This window comes from Alosa sapidissima, chromosome 20 (genome assembly GCF_018492685.1).
Source record: "Alosa sapidissima isolate fAloSap1 chromosome 20, fAloSap1.pri, whole genome shotgun sequence".
In the NCBI taxonomy this organism is placed as follows: Eukaryota; Metazoa; Chordata; class Actinopteri; order Clupeiformes; family Clupeidae; genus Alosa; species Alosa sapidissima.
The window spans coordinates 5,309,980-5,328,098 of NC_055976.1; the positions used below are offsets into that span (position 1 = coordinate 5,309,980).

General features: G+C 38.1%; 2 protein-coding genes across 2 annotated transcripts; one reads left to right on the top strand and one right to left on the bottom strand.

Moving 5' to 3' along the window:
- The first annotated feature begins 1,595 nt into the window (after positions 1 to 1,595).
- On the top strand, positions 1,596 to 2,675 carry LOC121694483. Its single transcript, XM_042074663.1, has 2 exons — positions 1,596 to 2,266; positions 2,428 to 2,675. The coding sequence occupies exons 1-2, from the start codon at positions 1,676 to 1,678 to the stop codon at positions 2,581 to 2,583; spliced, it is 747 nt and encodes a 248-aa protein (XP_041930597.1). The 5' UTR covers positions 1,596 to 1,675; the 3' UTR covers positions 2,584 to 2,675.
- Positions 2,676 to 3,293: 618 nt separating this feature from the next.
- Positions 3,294 to 14,290, bottom strand: LOC121694743 (T-cell immunoglobulin and mucin domain-containing protein 4-like). Its single transcript, XM_042075041.1, has 14 exons — positions 14,183 to 14,290; positions 13,755 to 13,888; positions 13,305 to 13,392; positions 9,417 to 9,538; positions 8,410 to 8,751; positions 8,195 to 8,329; positions 8,042 to 8,104; positions 5,639 to 5,713; positions 5,379 to 5,468; positions 5,174 to 5,233; positions 4,890 to 4,936; positions 4,715 to 4,805; positions 4,193 to 4,223; positions 3,294 to 4,045 (listed from the first exon to the last, which is right to left on the bottom strand). Exons 3-14 carry the CDS (start codon positions 13,307 to 13,309, stop codon positions 3,934 to 3,936), a joined length of 1,173 nt encoding a protein of 390 aa, XP_041930975.1. The 5' UTR covers positions 13,310 to 13,392; positions 13,755 to 13,888; positions 14,183 to 14,290; the 3' UTR covers positions 3,294 to 3,933.
- Between the last annotated feature and the right edge of the window lie 3,829 nt (positions 14,291 to 18,119).

The window sequence follows — 18,119 nt, forward strand, 5'->3', positions numbered from 1 at the left end:
CCTGCTTCAGACTACTAGCCGTTACAGACTTTCTGTGCTGACAGGGACTCCAGAGGGGACCATTCATGGTGGTGCAGGACCTGCTGTTAGAAAGAGGACACAGAGAAAACATCCTGCATTTCACAGGCAAAAGGGATGAAGTGTTTAAGCGAAGAAGAGTCAGCCAGACCAAAGACCAGAGCTAACAGCCAGAGTCCTGAGGTGAAGAGCGCAGGGGAGGTGTCTCTCCGAGGGACAGCGGTGAGAGAAGCTGTCCACAGAGTGGAGACAGAGAATAGGAGACCTGGTGCCATTGTATGTGTGATCTCCTTTCACCGTGTCTGTCTGCTGGTCACCATGGGCCTCTTGGCCAGGATCACCATCCGGATACTTTTGCAGGTAAAAACTCAAGGCAGAGGAGAAGGAGGAATGGGAAAACAAGGGTGATGAGGTTTAAGATGTCCTGGGTTTTTAAAATGATTGTTTAAAATACTCTATGTTTGAAAAAATATTGAAGGGAATCAGGGGGAGCCAGTTCAGTCATCTTTGGCAAATAGCCTACTAGACACAGGTGAAGAACAGTCTGCCTCAGCCAGTAGGCTACAAGCACAAACCCTTACAAAAAAATAACTGCATTACTTCAAGTGTCAAACTGCAGATTTCTGAATATCAAAAGCGCGGTTTTGGAGGAAATATTTGCAATTCTTATGCAGAAAATGCAGTATTTTGGACACAACAAATCGGCATTGTACAGCATAGTACTGTACTTTACTGCAGAAATGCAGTATTTTGGACATGAAAATACTAGGCTACTGCACTATAGCCTACTGTAGTATAACTGAACTGTACTTTAAAAAAATTGCAGTTATTTTTTGTAATGGGATATGTACAGCAAGCATCAAAAGCAAGCAGCCCACACCCTAAAACTGGGCATTTATAGCTGTGAAGGTGATTCACACGCAATTATTTTGCTTTCTCCTAGTCCTTTAAGGGGGAAAAAAAACTATATTTGGTAATTTCCGTAGAAATACAAAATGGGGCGGGATGATTGTATTGGGAGCACTGAGGTGTCAGATGCGACTGTTAAAAAAATGGTTACAATTTGGCCCTCAGAGTTCAGGTTGGAGGACCCCTTAGCAGGATTTTGCTTAGGGCGCCATGGAGGTCTGAACTGGCACTGCAATCTATATAGGCATGGTTTGGAATTTATATATCTTTACAATACACAGTAGCATGTAATAAAGTATACTCATATGCTCAGCTGAATTACTGTTACATTACTGTAACTGTAAGTTGAATATATGAAATGCAGTATATTCGGCTCCTCTGTCTAAAAAAAGACAACTCTAGGCCTACTTGTTACATGAACTGATCAGTTTTGTAGTTTCACACTTTTGAAAAATTCCCCATGGCACACACACACACCACATTGATTTGAATGTTCTGAATACATGCAAGTGCTGAAGGAAAGCAGCGGGACTGAAATAAAACTACTTTCTTGTGAACATTCTAAGAATCATGTATTGTGATCTCATAGAGGATCTACCTGTCATCAAATTCTATGTTGCAGCAACACCATGGAAACGAGTTCTAATTAGAACAGAAAACACAGTGAAGTTTCATATTTCACTTTGCTTTGTAGAGTGTGGTTGCTTTTTGAGTTTGCTCATTCATTTGTTGTGTTTTATTGCTCCAAATGGTTTCGAAACGCCTCACCATCATTGTGTTGGCGTGTGCCCTGTGCTACCTTGAACCAGATTTCACTGGTTGGATTGTTTCAACACCCCTAGCGCCGCCCAAGCAGTGGGCCAGTACTCCCGGCATTTCACCGAATCCCTTCAGTGCGCTGACTCAATTCGCCCTGCAGCTGACGGTCAAACAGGAACAGGATGCTCATAAGAGAGTCAAGGAAACCTCAGTTAGACCCACGGACGCTGAGCCCTGCTCCAAGGAGCACACACTCCTCAAGAGAGGACCATTCATGGTGGTGGAGGACCTGCTGTTAGAGAGAGGACACAGAGAAAACATCCTGCACTTCACAGGCAAAAGGGATGAAGTGTTTAAGAGAAGCAGAGTCAGCCAGACCAAAGCTAACACCCAGAGTCCTGAGGTAAAGAGAGCAGGGGGGGTGTCTCTCCGAGGGACTGCAGTGAGAGAAGCTGTCCACAGAGTGGAGACAGAGACAAGGAGACCTGGTGCCATTGTATGGGTGATCTCCTTTCACCGCGTCTGTCTGCTGGTCACCATGGGCCTCTTGGCCAGGATCACCATCCGGATACTTTTGCAGGTAAAAACTCAAGGCCGAGGAGAAGGAGAAATGGGAAAACAAGGGTGATGAGGTTTAAGATGGAGTCCAGGGTTTTTACCTTTGTTGTAGTTTGGAAAACCAAATGTGTGTGATAAATTGTTGCTGATGTTTTCATGATGTGTTCCTCCATTCTCTCACAGGACACAAATGCGCCAGAGGAGTGCAAGTCTGAGGGACAGAAAGGGTCGAATCTGCCTGGCACCTGCCCCATCACTGTGATCCAGAACGGAGAGGGTCCTCACACAGCCACCGCCAAGAGAAAAAGGAGAGGGGTGCGGAGCTGCAAAGACTGCTAAGCTTTCACCTCTGCCCATCAACATATAGTTTTAAATTTAAAACGTTATTAAACTAATTATTTTTCTGTAACATGTATCAAGTGTCAATTCAAGACCGGTCTCGAGATTGATTTCTGCTTTCTCGGACTCGTCTCGGACTTGTTCCTTCAAAGAGTTGGTCTTGACTACTATAATTTCAGACCGAGTCCTCGAGACCATGTTCATATAAAAAAAAAAAAACCACACATAACACATAACAACAATAATAATAAAATGCAATGTTGACGGGCATTATTTGAAAATGACATCCTATTGTGCAATGCAAAGATACTGCCGTCAGAGCTGTTTATTTATCTCAATGGCTCTGCTGCCGGTGAGTGTCAGTAGGTCAGTGTCAGTGACTTCACTGCCTGGTGTGATCACAGAGAGGCGGCAAGATGAGCAACGAGTCTAAGACTGCTCCTCTAAACAATTCCCAATCTAGCTTAGTCTGTAGGCCTAACTGTTGATTATTAACTGGTTGATGGTGATATTAAATCATGAATATGAAAACTGACATGTTTTTATGGTCTTGGTCTCGACTCCTAAAGGACTCGGTCTCATAAGTCATAAGAAATGCTTAATGAACTAAGTGCATGTAAATTTTAGGGACTGCCTAGAAAAATGAATAGTTTTCAACCCATGCAAGGGGTTTTACATAGCCTAATTAAATTCAAAATGAAAAACTCACAATTGTTTATTTTTTTTATTTCCAGTTTACACAGCATACACACACTATATATCTGTGGAGCAATCAGTATAGGCATGTTGTGGAATTCATATATCTTTACACAATCTAATACACAATAGCATGATAATACTCTTATGCTTAGCTGAATAACTGTTAACGTTGACGATGAAAAGTTGAGTGTTAATATTACTATGAAATATAAAATATTCACATGTAATAAATTCATACATTTTATTACTCAACTTCCAACTTCCTTTTCCCTTTCCAAGACATTAACATGTGAACACATTAACATGTGAACACATTAACTGCCATTTGTATTCCTAGAAAAGCCATCGTCTTTGATGAAGACATCTAATTAACACATTACCAGTGCAATGCACAAATCCTTTTGATTTAAAGATGCATTAAAAATGTTATAGAGTCATATACATTATACCAATACCAATATATTCAGTAACTTTAGTGTAATGTATTTATCTAACTGTATGCAAAAAGTAAAAAGAGACAGTATCCACCTTTAAAAGTGTATCAGGCTGAAAAAACTATTAGTTCCTTGAGTGAAATTAGAGCTAAAAGGGTGCAACATAATGATTGTGTCGATGGTGTTGTTCACTGTTACTCCTGTTCACAATAGTTCATTACAAGGGATGCTGCAAGGAATCTATGATCTCCATCGATAGCTCACTGCTTGGTTGGCCTTGGCTGGAGTCAGAGTTTATTGACAGGGTTCCATTCACACTTTTTTCTAATCTGAGAAAAACAGGAGACAGATGCATCGTGAGAAAAATCAATGCATTGCTTATTGAATATGGTAACCAGTAACTGTAATCTGATTATTTTTTCAGAAATGGTCATATGGTCAATTATTGTTTTGGTGATGGTTTAGAATTTTCTTACATGGTAAAGTTGCCCACTTTCAGCTTTCTCTCTAGTAAAGAAAGTTAATAAGATATTAACAAGACATAATACACATAATTTAGACCAAGAGCAATGTGAACACAACTGGTTAATTTATAATGTTATGTTATGATTATAGTTTACACGGATCATTTTTACAAACCGAGTAATACAAGGTGCTGAGGTAGATAACCCAGCTTCAGAAAGAAAACAAATACTGTTTCAAACATTCACAAAACTAGCCAGTCCTAAATTGGCACAATCCAGGTAGACCATCTTATTATTGATAGTGAACAGGTAGAGGGAATATATGGCAGGACTTACATAGTGTATAGTATATAGTATATAGTAGTACATATATGTATATAGTCTGAACCGGACCCTGGGTTGTCCATCTTAGAATGACAGAATGAAATCTGCAATTTATGATATGGCATCTTATGAAATATAATCATGCATTATCGCTGATTAGATGCACAATCACTTCAACTGTAGCAATAACATAAACAGTTTGGTACTCACTTTTGATCACCAGTATGGTTATAGCAGAAACTATAATAACAACTCCCAAAATAGGCCCGATCCACCATAAAACATGGTTTCTTTCAAGCACCTGTTTATGACATTAACATTTTTCAATTAGAATTGTATTTGCTTATTTTGAGTGTGCTATGTGAGAAGAGAATTTTGTTCTCACCTGTCTTATATATGGAATGCTTGCTGCTGACACCGTGACTCCAGGAGCTACAGGGTGAAGTGGAGAGAAAGAGCCAATGATATGCAGTTATTGGATGTCACACAATTTCTGTTGACTGCACTAAACAAGTGAGATAAGTCATTCATTAAAAACATTTTTTTCCAGATTGGGGCGCTGCAGCTGCAGCAATGTAGTGCTATAACACAAATTAATTCAGTATTGCATATAATGTATGTAGCATGGCCTCACACAACATTAATCTGACATATAAAAGCAGACTGTACTTGTCAGAGAAATGGTAATGTCGCTCCCTGCGGTTTCATTTGCTATTGAATCTGGTTGCTCTGTTGTAAAGGAAAAAAAAATGCTTATTATGTTATAATGTTTATGCAATGGCATGGTTCCCGTCTCAAATAAATTCTAAAAATTTGTCTGACAAACATTGAAAGCAAATGTACCAAACATTGAAAGCAAATGTAGCTTAAGTACCTGATAGTATGTTTGAGGGTTCTGCAGTAGACATCTCAGTCACCTCTGCCGACCAAGGTGATGAATGTTCAGCATGTGAAGGTTGTCCAACTTAATGCAAAACAATGGCAATTCATTTGAAATTGTGATGAAATGAGTCATTAAAAATATATGATATATGCTATGATATGTATAATTGCATCATTTCTAATGTTATCTCAATATAATAGTTGATCTTTTTTCTTCTTTTCTATCTTTTTTCTATGCTTGTATTGACTTACTGGTTGGTCTTGGTGTAGCTTCTACTGTTGTGACAGACTGTGCGGTAGTAGTGGTAGGAGGTTCTGCAGTAGATTCTTGAACCGAAACAAAATCCACAAAGCAGTATAGTATTCTTGCCCACAGCGTTTTTTACTAATCCATTCAGAATACACAAAATAGAATATGAAACCAAGGCAATTTGAAAATGTTGAGATGCAAGAATGCATTAAGTAGTTGGTTCAGGCAGTGCTATCTCAACCTATGATTACATTTCTTTTTAACGTCTTTATTCTGCTACCTTGGTAAAAACCACAGTATTGTAATTGTTTCATTGTGCTCTTTGTTGTCAAAACTGACTATGTACAAATAGCGGGCACTGTAGTATAAGCCAATATACACTACATATACACTACCAGTCAAAAGTTTGGACACACCAACGCTCAAATTGATGTTTTGTTTTTTTTATCTTTATCTTTATTTATCTGAGTAGGTGGTTATGATTATGAAATATCCCACATGGATTCATGTTGTAAGCAAATAAAAAGTGTAAATAAAGCTACATTTTCAATATTTTAAATTCTCCAAGGTACAGACCTCAGTCTCTCTACCAACTTTATATAGTCAGCTGGAATGGATTTCCAACAGCCTTGATGGATTTCCCACGTTGTGATTGTGAGCATTTGTTAGCTGCTTGTCTTTCAATGATTTTAATTGAAAATAATTAAGTTGGCTTTAATAATATTTATTATCGGCAAAGTTGTCATAGAGGTAAACGGTGAAGAATATGAAATGTGGCGCATTGAAAATAATATATTTCTAGAGAGATTTGTATAGGTATTGTTATAAAATGTAGGGAAAAAAATAATCAAATAAAGAATATGTGTGTGTCCAAACTTTTGACTGGTAGTGTATGTCACAATAATGTATATTTCCAGGCGCGTCGTTAGACCTGGGCTTTCGGGGCTATAGCCCCGGATCTATGGGCCGTCAACAACAACAACAAAAACTCTAATCGTGAATGAAATAAATAGCCCCGTAGAAGAGACTTTTGTGTTTTGTGTCCATTGTGTGCATTAACAGCAGCGCAAGAAAATCTGACGTGATCTGGGCAGGTTTAGAATCATTTGTTGCAAAATGTTACAATTTCAAGTACCTTCTCCTCTACGCTATTACGCATTGCTGTTTCGTGCTTCTACTAACTAGCCTTAGCGAAATAAGTGTACAGAAGGACAAATGGATATTAGAAGTTTCTTTAGAAAAAAAAGGGCAGAGCAGGGACAAGAAGTGGAAACTCACAGTGCGTCATCATCTCCAGCAACCCGGGAGGACATTTCGATCAGCTCAGGTTCGTGAAACGCAGCCCTCAAAGACAACGTTGATCAATGCTGGTCTGATGTTACTAGCTAGCAGGCTACCACTGCACCTCACTAACTTGAAGGACACTTTGTTTGAATAACTAGAAAGAGACACTAACTTACGTTTGGTTCTGTAGAATGGAATCACATTCTTCACCACCAACAAAAAATTGTTTTCCATGACAGTAGGCCTGTCGCCAGTCTTTTTTACCACAGGTTAGCAGTGCAGACTTATTCATTCACTGACGTTGGTATAATTCCAAGAAACGGTCGAATGTGACCTTCAGCAGCGAGTTGAGCGGAGCAAGCGGCAAAAGTTGAGCAGAGTTGAATGAATGAGGAGCGAGCGGTTTTCACAGACGGACTTTGGCTATAATACCTAACATCAAGCTATTTCCCTTCACCAATCCAGTAATTGTGTCCAATATTATACTTTCAGTGATCATTTGAAATACATCGCGGTAATAAACAGACTGCAGTTTCAATATATCGTGATTTACTATTGAATCATGGTCACATGTGCAGTAAATATGGTAAACCTGACCTCGTTTGAGGGGGCTTCCAAGCAATGCATGCTGGGCTTGATTTTGACAGAATGGAACTTTTTCTTTGCGCAAAAGTTCGTGATACACAACCCAAATGCATTGCTTTCAAGGCACCCATACAGTAGCCCATTAATTGAAGGTGATGACGTCCAAATGTTTATCCCGAGACGAACGCTCACACCTGTGCACTTGACAGAGGTGCATGACGATGTTTATTCTACAGGCTATTTTAATGTCATATTTTGGTTGTTGTATGTGGTGCACTTTGGCAGAAGAGACGTTCTTCTCACTAAACATCAAAATATTCGGAATGCCGTGACGTGAGTCATTACGATTGGCCTTCCTTTTCATTCTCAAAGTAGTTTAAAATGTCATGTTCATCAGCCCGATTTTCAAAATCTCTCGGGGGAGAAACCCCCGAATCCCCGGACAAAAAGGACTCTAACTTCTGGACTGTAGGCCCGAATGTTTTCAATAGCTAGCGACGCCCCTGTATATTTCTAATGCTAGTTTTAATACATACCAAATATGATCAATTCAGGTTCTGTGAATGTTGTGATTCCTATAGTAGATACTTCTGTAGGAGCTGAAAATAGAACAAACATTATAAGTCAAACTACACTACACCTCAACTTTTGTCTCCAACATCTGTCCTGATGTTTTTGCATAGCCTTACTTGTTGCCACAATGGTTTCTAAGGTAGTGGTCTCTACAAGTGTTGTTGGGGATTCTGTTGAAGTTGTTGTTTTGGGGGCTTCTGTTGTTGTTGTAGTTGTTGTGGTTGTTGTTGTTGTTGTGGTTGTTGTTGGAGCTGAAAGTACATACCCCATGAACATTAAAAAACAATTTTCTGTTTTTTTTTAGTACAATGGCACCTCATGTTATACTGACCAGCTTGTATGCGGAGGTCCACATGGGTTTTCTCGTCATTGAACCATCCTGGTATATCCACCCTGCAGCCATAGGTACCGCTATCCTGCTCTCTTGCATTCGTGATCGTTAACGAAACATCCCCCACATTTCTGTGTCTGTTGATCAGCTGATACCGTAGTGACGATCGTGAGGTCACTGTTAAGCCCTCTGTTTGAATGATCTGATCACCACAGCCTCTTGATGGCAGGAGGCCTTTGCCCCAACAGATGGACAAAGAGCCGTAGTATTTGCCATCATATTGGCAAGGAAGAGTAACACTCTTTCCTGCATATCCATAGACAGTAACTGCTGATCCATCAGCTGAAAAACATCAAAAGACCATACAGTCAATTAAATAAAAATACAGCAAAATAGAATTTGTTAATATGAAACATTGCCTGACAGACTGCAAAAACGGGCTATCTAATAAAATCTAACCCTTAGCTATCTCTAAAATCTAGTTGGTATTGTTTTCAGAATAAAGAAACTTACCTTTACGCTTTCTCATAAAATCATTTGACTTAATTAAACAAGAGAGTGACTTATTTTAAGACGTCTCATCATGAAAACAAGTACATTTGGGTGCCAGTGCAATAAGCAAGTTTGTCTTAAAAACAAGCAAATTTAACTTGATAAGACTCCTTAAAATAAGTCAAATTCTTATTCTTATTAATGAGAGAGCGCTATAGGTACCGGTATATTTTATCTTAATATCAAATTAATAACACTTGATTAGATTACTTTTTTTACTGTGCATGCTTCATTTAAACACAAAATAGACTGTTAGATATGTGTCATTCTAATAACCACCAGAGGCTTCAATGACAATGGCCTGACTAACAACAAAACACACTAATGAAAGGCCCATGCTTCATGATAACAATGTAGTCATACAGTACTTGCCATTGCAAAGCAGTTAGCCTTTATTTATATTACACTGCATCTGGGGTGTACTTTTACTTTAGAATGTTCATGAGATATCTTACCAATGAGTTGACAGAGAAGCAGCCAAGTGAAGGCGGTGAAGAGCTGATGGTTCATCATGGTGTAATCCTCTCTGAGTGCCCAGCTACTGGTGTAAACTCTTCCTTTTTTATCAAGTGACTCTCTAAATCAGCCAACATCATCAATAATGGTAAAGGTCAAGGAGGTCAGCAAGTGAAACAGTTTCTATTCTGCTTGACAAACACATTTTTTGGAAAGGGGAAATGGCAATGTGCCCTGTGTTTAAAATGTTTACCAAAGTGCCAAACACCATTCATCACACTCAAAATAATAATAATGACAACATATGACAAATATGGATGTATATGATCGTAGTCTTGCGATTTACAGTATTGGATTATTTACTAACTACCTGTTGACAACTGAATGATGCAAACTTTCATATAGTTTCAAAATTGATCTAGCATTATTAGCATTTATCTTGTCCTGTGGGTTTTTAAAATGACCATAAGGTCCTGTATCATTGGAAAAGATATAGCTTGTATTGAAGTATAGCCATATTAACCCTTAGAACCCTAAGCTGTTTTTAGGGCATTTTCACTACCTTTATTCATAAGGATTTATTCTGGTCATTGTAAGTGCCACACACACATATTATATATTGTTGTTTTCAGCAGAGTCTAGGCTATCCAGATCTGCCATTATTTCATGTATTAGTACTAGCATATTATCATCATATTATCATATATCAAAATCATATTAAAAAAATTCTTATATTTTGACCTGTATCTCACCAGAGCAAGCTCATAGCTCTACATGCATTTCATGTGTGTGTAGGGCAAACTGTCCTGAAACGGGCAATATAATTGCCATGTTGGAGGGATACTCTGGGGCTGAGCAATTTACAGAAATATGTGGTGTGTGATTTACGGAAATAAATGCCATTTTTTATTTAGCGATGAAAAATGACCATTCTGCGCTCCATATCTGTGACAGGAACTGATCTGACCTGACTTGACCCAAGTTTGCCTGTTAGCATGTGTGACTATGGTGTATGCATCCATGATGATTCTCAACTTTTTACTGCATTGCCATGCACAAAGTAAAGGCAAAAAAGGTGTTTCTTTGTTGAACAAATTGGGATGCAATGTGAGCCTTGAATTGGATGCCATGCAGGAATTTGCTAGGATCTCAAAACCGGATTATGAACATGTTTTGCCATAGAGAAACACACGATAGCATTGGATTATAAACATGCTTTGCCACAAAAACAGACAAAAACGTGGGGTAAGTCCAGCTATATGAAGTTATTATTTTGCTGTCACTTCGTCTGTTTTATAACCCAGAAGGATGTATTTGGTATCAAATGATAGCTCTGTGTCTCCTTTTTCATCTAACATACGTGGCATATATATCCGATCACGGGTCCGCGAGTAATTACTCCGAGAGTAATGGATGTGCAGAGTTGGTTTGTGTACATGACGTTAATATTTTGCAGTCACTTTGTCTGTTTTTATAAGCCAGAAAGATCGATATCCATGGTACCAATGGATAGCCCTGTTTCTCCTCTTTCATCTGATATGCTTGCCATATCTATGCGATCACGGGTTCGTGAGTAATTCAAACGAGAGTAGGCCTAATGGGTGCGCAGGTGAACGCAGAGAAGTATAGACTGTAAATATGATGCAATTTTTTTAATTTTCATACTTGATCGTACAGACAAGTGCATAGTCTCTTTGGAAAGCCCCACTTCTTCTCTGTCATGCAATAAAGGTTTTATCTCGTTGCGATGAACAGTCGCGGAGCAATGTAACAGAGAAGAAAGGGTGTGTTTTTTGACGCACTTTGCGTCAATCGGGTTCTAAGGGTTAAGCCACCCATTTTCTAAAAAATAGAAAGAATGCAGACATCATTCTATTGGTCAGTTGGAGGAAAACAATGTGATCTGGAAGTGGAAGTTTGACAGAGAAGTTAGGTCTTGAAACTTACAAGCTGGGGATTTTCCAAAAAAGCTATGAGAACTGTCTCCAAACTTGATTTGTAAGCAGATTGCAAATGGTACACAGCTGGCATATGTAAGCAACATCTAAATGTTTCACTAAGAAATGTAAAAAAAAAACTGAGTCCAGGTAAAAAACATTATTGTTTTTTAGTTACATTGTCTGTATCAGAACAGTGAGTTATATAATCACCCATCCAGCTTGTGTTTCTGTGTAAACTGATATTAACAGATATAAAAAGATTATATCTTTCTACTATTTTGTTTCAAGGCTTGATAGAGGAAATTCAGCTGATAGATAGATAGATAGATAGATAGATAGATAGACACTTTATTGAAGGGGAAATTCAACTAAATCAAATATCAACTTACACTGTAAAAAATGTGACCAATGGTTACTTAAAAAAATTGTGGCAACAAAGTGACAAGTGATATAATTGAATAGATTTTAAGTACTACAACTTTGATTAAAATTCATTGAATAAGTCAACTAGATTTACACAAAATAATTAAATACATTGTAATAACAGCAACAGTTAAAATGTGTAAAATTTAGTAATTGCATGCCAAATGATGAGTTATATAGCCTAAAACTATTGAGTAAATCCAAATTAATTTCACAAGCAAAACTGACTTGCATTTACTAACTTTCTATGCAAAATTAAATTAGATTTACTACATATCTGGTCCAATCTAATTTATATTTACTAATTATTTGGGCAAAAGTTATTTATATTTACTAATTATCTGGTGGAATTTGTTATAAGATTACTAAATGTCTGGATGAAGGTTATTTGCATTCATTAAATAAAATTAATTATATAAATCATATTTCAGTGCCTTGTCTAATGCCTTCTAAATCACTAAATATCATACCTTCTTATAATACCAACATTTACTTAAGTTATGTCAACAGATCACCATGCATACAAATAATAAGAGGTAAACATGTATCATTTCATTTATTTGTGCAACTTTGTCTCCCAGGTTTACCCAACATTTTTTAAATGCAAAATGCATTTGGACTTGTAAGAGACAGAGCAGATAGAATTGGATTCATTTCTACTGGAACGATCACATTACTCATTTGTGTAACTGAAATTCTTTGACTAAATCATGTCCAATTTGCATCCTTGTTGTACACAGTAGAAGCACAAGATAATTTTCCAATAATAAGTAAAAAAGTCACTTCTCTTAAAATGAGTATGATTGAGCAACTCAAGCATTTGAAGGTAACCATGTGACATTTGACAGAGACTTAACAATTCCTTTTCATTTTGCAAGGGTCCATTTTCCTAAGCTAGCAGTTTGTTCTTGAGAATGTTCACCTTTTGGCTTTGAACAGTCCAGCTCAAAGAGGAGTTTCTGGAGGATTTCAAACGTATATCTGGGCTCCTTGGTATAGGCCAGATTCACTGAATATGTCCACCCAAGGAGCATGGAGCAAGCCCTTGGAAAGTTATCCAGAGCAGTCAGAACTTTCATTCCCTCTACCACGATACCAACGTCATCGGGACCCTCTGATGTATTGGTCTCGATGCTGTTGATTTCCATTTTTTGTACAGCAAGGTCCTGTGGCACACTATCTTCATCAACATCCTGGAATAGTAAGAACATTGTCTATGACTGTTCAGCCCTGCACTGTATTGATGAGTATTTTACTCTACATTAACAAAGACAGGCTGGTCACAAAGACAGGCTAGTCATTCGTTAAGCCAAGGGTCAGCAACTGGATTAACTCTGCTGCTCTGCTTATTAATAAGGTCTGTAAAAGTGGCTATCGGCTGCCGTTTGGAAAGAAAACCTTAGCAAGGAACTTTTAGAGGCAAATTAGAAAGAGACATAGTAGTGCAAATCTGCAAACATCAGTAGCTTGGCAAGGATTATTGGGAGAAATACACTTTAATGTGTAATTTTAATATGTACTTACATCATACTTTTTTAGAAGATGATCTAAAGGTCCCCCAAGCACCGATGACAACATCTCTGGTCAAGTTAGCGTTAGGATTGGTTGGAGCCTGAAATGACAAAAATAAACATTATTCAAGGGCTGGAAAACATTCACTGACCTAAAACTTTTTAAAGCTGAAATTGTATTACCGGTATATGAAACCCCATCAAGGCTCATTGATGTGCTGTTTCAGGGACACGTCTATTGAAACACTTCCTGTATTTATAGTTGGTTACCTGACGTTTTCAGGTAACCAACTATGGCTCCAGGAAGTCATTGGTCCCAGCAAAGCAATAGTGCATAGCATCTGAGCCTGAATTGCAGGCTAGCATTATTTCTTGTACATTTAAGTAATGCAAACGATATTCCAACCCATTCCTAACCCTTCCTTAAATAAAATATTAGCTAACATAACTCATTGAAGGATACCTTGAGTAGGATGGCCTGCAACCTCAACCCTATGGTTCCACCCTTGGCTTGGAAGAGATTCAGAAGCTTTGGTGTAGCAGCTTGGCCATTAACTTGATTCACCATTGTGATTCTGTAAAATGCATCAGCTGGATCTGAAAGATAGAAACTAGTGTACATGATAGGTCTTACAACATTTTTAAAACGGGGGGGTGGGAGAGATAATAGACTGTCCATGAAATCTTAAGTTAAAAAAAAAGGTAGCCTAATATGAAACAGCGCACGTTAATTGTTTCAAACTGTAGCAATACAAAACTGACCCCCGAAGTTAAGCAGGCTAGGTGGCCTTATTTTAGCAACATGGCTACCTTCAAACAGCCTAAACGTTACACGAGAGCGATTTACTTTCGGAAAACGAAATGCTGTAAATGTAACTTGCAATTACTCACCTCTGAGAGTAAAAATCTACTCCTACATTTGTGCAGAAAAGCTGTCTCTAAAGTCAACTTGGCTAGGCTACTTGCTAGCTAGCTTAAAGTTGGCTTTAGAAGCTCTGGTTGAGGCAGAGCCATATAAAGGTAGAGTTGTGACAACTCCATTGACGCTAATGTTCCATTTTTTTTCAACAATGGCGGCTAATGGAAGCCTCATAGTTCCCGAAAGTTACCAATTTATAATAGCAGCAGTGCAGTTACAGACTGTTTGTAGCCAACATTTCAGACTCAGATTTACATTATTGGCTCATCCGAATAATAATAATAATAACAGTAACAACAGTAATAGTAGTAAAGTAATAGTATTAATAACCTAATTATAATAATAAACTATTTATGTATCGACTATGACAGCTTTTCTGCTGCTCAGTTTTTATCAGTTCCTTATCAAATAAATTAAAAGAGGCTAAAGCCCAATAAATGTGCCACACATAATAACCTAATATAAGATAAACCTTGCCTATACCATTTCAATTAGGCAGCACTAGGCAACACCACAAACGAGCTGTCATTAAGTTTTTGCGTTTGTAGCCTACAACTTTTATGACGTGACGTGTCTTGGGCATTTAGCTTTACCATCACGTCAACATAGTTGTAACGTTATGCAATGCTCATCTAGGCTATGGATTTAAGTGGTTTAATTTTTAAAAAGGCAGCAAAAGTGGGATAAAGTGCAACTGCTTCCCCAAAACAATTCCTCCATAACTGTGGATTTAATCGTTTGATATGTGGATAACTTTCAGTGGACTAAACACATAAAAGGTAAGATTTTGTTATCACAAAGCTAGCTGGTTCGTTAAATATGGCGAAGCATATTTACAGCCAACTTTGTAGGCCTACTTGCAGCAGTGAAACGGAGTTTGTTGTTAACATTGTTGGTAACGTAAACGTTTCTTCAGTTAGGAGCAGGACCGTTTTTTTTATTTTGCATTCATTTTCATTGGCAAACGCTAGCCTATGCATAAGAGAACCTAGATTTGAGGGAGCTGCAGCTGTTAGCATCAGCAGGTCATATTAACACAGCAGGGCACACTAGCCCAGTGATGGCTAGCCCAGTGATGAAGGATCGTGTAAAATCCCCATCCCCAGAAAGTTTGCGCTGATGATGCATGATCACTGATCAAATTGCTATTTTCTGACACAATGCACACCATTTCCAGGTGCTCACCTGTCTGAATCTCAAGCTCTTTAGCCTAGCATCTGCTGTTCACAGCACGGTGAATGACAAACGATGACAAAATGCTGTTCTTGTTAATGAGTTCATATCCTGGTTATTTATCGAAGGACTTACATGTCACGTTTTATATTTTATTATGATCACTCGCATTACCATGGGGTTACTAAATAGGTAGGTATAATGCTACGGTTAACTTAGAATGCCCACCATTACACTGGAGATGTTAAAAAACTTTTAAACTTTTTTTATTCTGCCGCGACGATAGGCTAGGCTTGGCTAGGTAATTCGCTCATTAGCTCAGATCAGTGACTACCAGAGGAAACGCGGGGTAGAAAGCTCAAACAAGTAATGTTAGACTAGCTGTGTTACAGTTTCTCGTTGCAATAAAAAATTCACAGGAGCTCCATGCGCTTTTGTAGGCTACAAGCAGTCTCAAAAACACTGTTTACAGCTTTTCGAGTCACTGTACGAGGTCATTTATTTTATATAGCGATAATTTAGATACACTTATGGGGTGGGTGCAATTGCGTTTTCTAAAGAATCTCTTCTTTTGTACAGAAATTAATATTAAGTGACACATACGTAAAAGGGCGGAAAAAAACGTTACCTTATATAGCAGGCTAAGATATAAGGTCTGGAATTTAATTTAATATTGTTGTAATGGTAGGATAACTACATAGTTTACACAATAATTACACTGTGTTATAAATATTGTATATCAATGCATTTATTGACTGTCAATTAACCAAAATTGTGGCTCTGTCTATCATTGAACAGTAGCCTATTTAATGCATTCTAATCCATTGTCAATCACTTCCGGGAACTATTTGAAGTTTACATGAACCACGTGACCTTAACGAATTTTGAACACCCATTGTCGCAACTCTAGCTTTATATGGCTCTGGGTTGAGGCGAGGGAAATTGGTAAAAGCATAGACTGTATAGCATATATATATATATATATATATATATATATATATATATATATAACACGCTTAGATAAGAGGCAGCATATATATAGCCTGCTGTAGCCTATAACGTTATACCCTTCTTTTCACATGAAATTGTCATATTTTAGCTAGACACTGCCCTTGCTTTAGGCTAAGTAGAAACAAAGACAAGACTGAATATAACCAGCTTCAGTTTGAGTTAGGCTACAGCACAGCAAAATTGATTTGCGAACTTACAGTAGATAAAAATAATGTCCGACTGCATAGGGCTATATGTGCAACAATAAATGAAACGGGTCTTACCTTTGGGAAAGTTTCCATGAAATGTGTGTGTGTTCCATCTATGTGGCGCGAAATGCCTTGAGTGGAAATGTATCTTTGACTTTCCTGATGAAATTAAATACTACTCAGTGATTTACAGCTAATTTTATTCACACAAAACTCTGCTGCTCTACAGGGGCGTAGATTTGCGTGGGGGCCGAAGGACGTGTCCACACCAATGTCAAATTACGACTGAAATGTCCCCACCAATATTCAGGTTGAAATGTGGAAAAAAAGCGCTCACATTCGCTACACAAAGAGTTAAATCATTTCTCACTTTAGTGCTGCAGATCATCTCGTACAGATCTTGTAATGTGCAGCCTATAAGGGTAAATCGCGCTGATTTGAAGTTACCTATAATAACTACCAGTGAGCCGCATTCTCTTGCGCAGCATGGCGCACTACAAGGCATATGAATTGCGTCCAAATTCACCCATTCTTCTCTGTTAAACTCCTCGAGAAGTAGGCTACTCATCATGTGTCACATGAAAGAGCCTTTTCTCAGCTTTTAAACGGTGCTATAGCCACTCTTTGCTGTGATAAACAGTTCGCGACTAAAATAACTTCAAGAGATTTAATAATTATTCTCTGCGTCTGCGCCATCTCCACATCCATTCTTCTCGGTGTAATATCGTAGGCCTACACACTCTTCACGCAACACATGACAAACCATAGGCCTATATCAGAATAAACAGCAGACCTTACCGAACACAAAGGTGTAATGCATTCCCGTGTATAGTTAGCTGTTCCAGAGTAATCCGGTTTTGAAATAAATTGTAGCAAAATTCAACATGATCTTTCGGCTTTAAGCATTTCTTAAAACTGAGCTGTGCTTACATCGCCTAGATATCTGTAATTATTAGAATCAGAGAATATACAGGCAGCTCACGGTTAAGAGTTTGTCAATGTAGCCTTAATGTTTTCTTTTCACAAAATGCTAAGCATGCATGTATTTAAGTTTCTTAAAACTGAGCTGTGCTTAAATGGGTCAATGCATGATTCCATAACAGACCAAATAGAAAATAAATGTTAAATGTTAAATATAGCCTACATATCTGTACATATTAAAATCAGATTATGTTGGCTACACAGTATAGTTAGATCAATTTGGACAGTAGCACATTTTAATCATGGTTATAGACAATAGCAAATTTTAATCATTTTGTATATCTATAGTGGCTGGTGAAAGAGTTGGGGGGGGGGGGGGGGGTTAGTGGGTAGTGTCCCCACCAAGGCTCAGACCAAACCTACGCCCTTGGTGCTCTATGAGAGTGACACGGTTATGGTCCAACAGTGCGTGGGGCAGTTCAGTGCAATGATCATGTCATCACTACGGCTCATAACAACATTCACAATAACAATGGAGAACATGCTTGTGTTTCTGCTGGAGAAGATACTGACCCTATTATGGCAACTAGGGCAAAACATTACGCTCCTGTGCCAC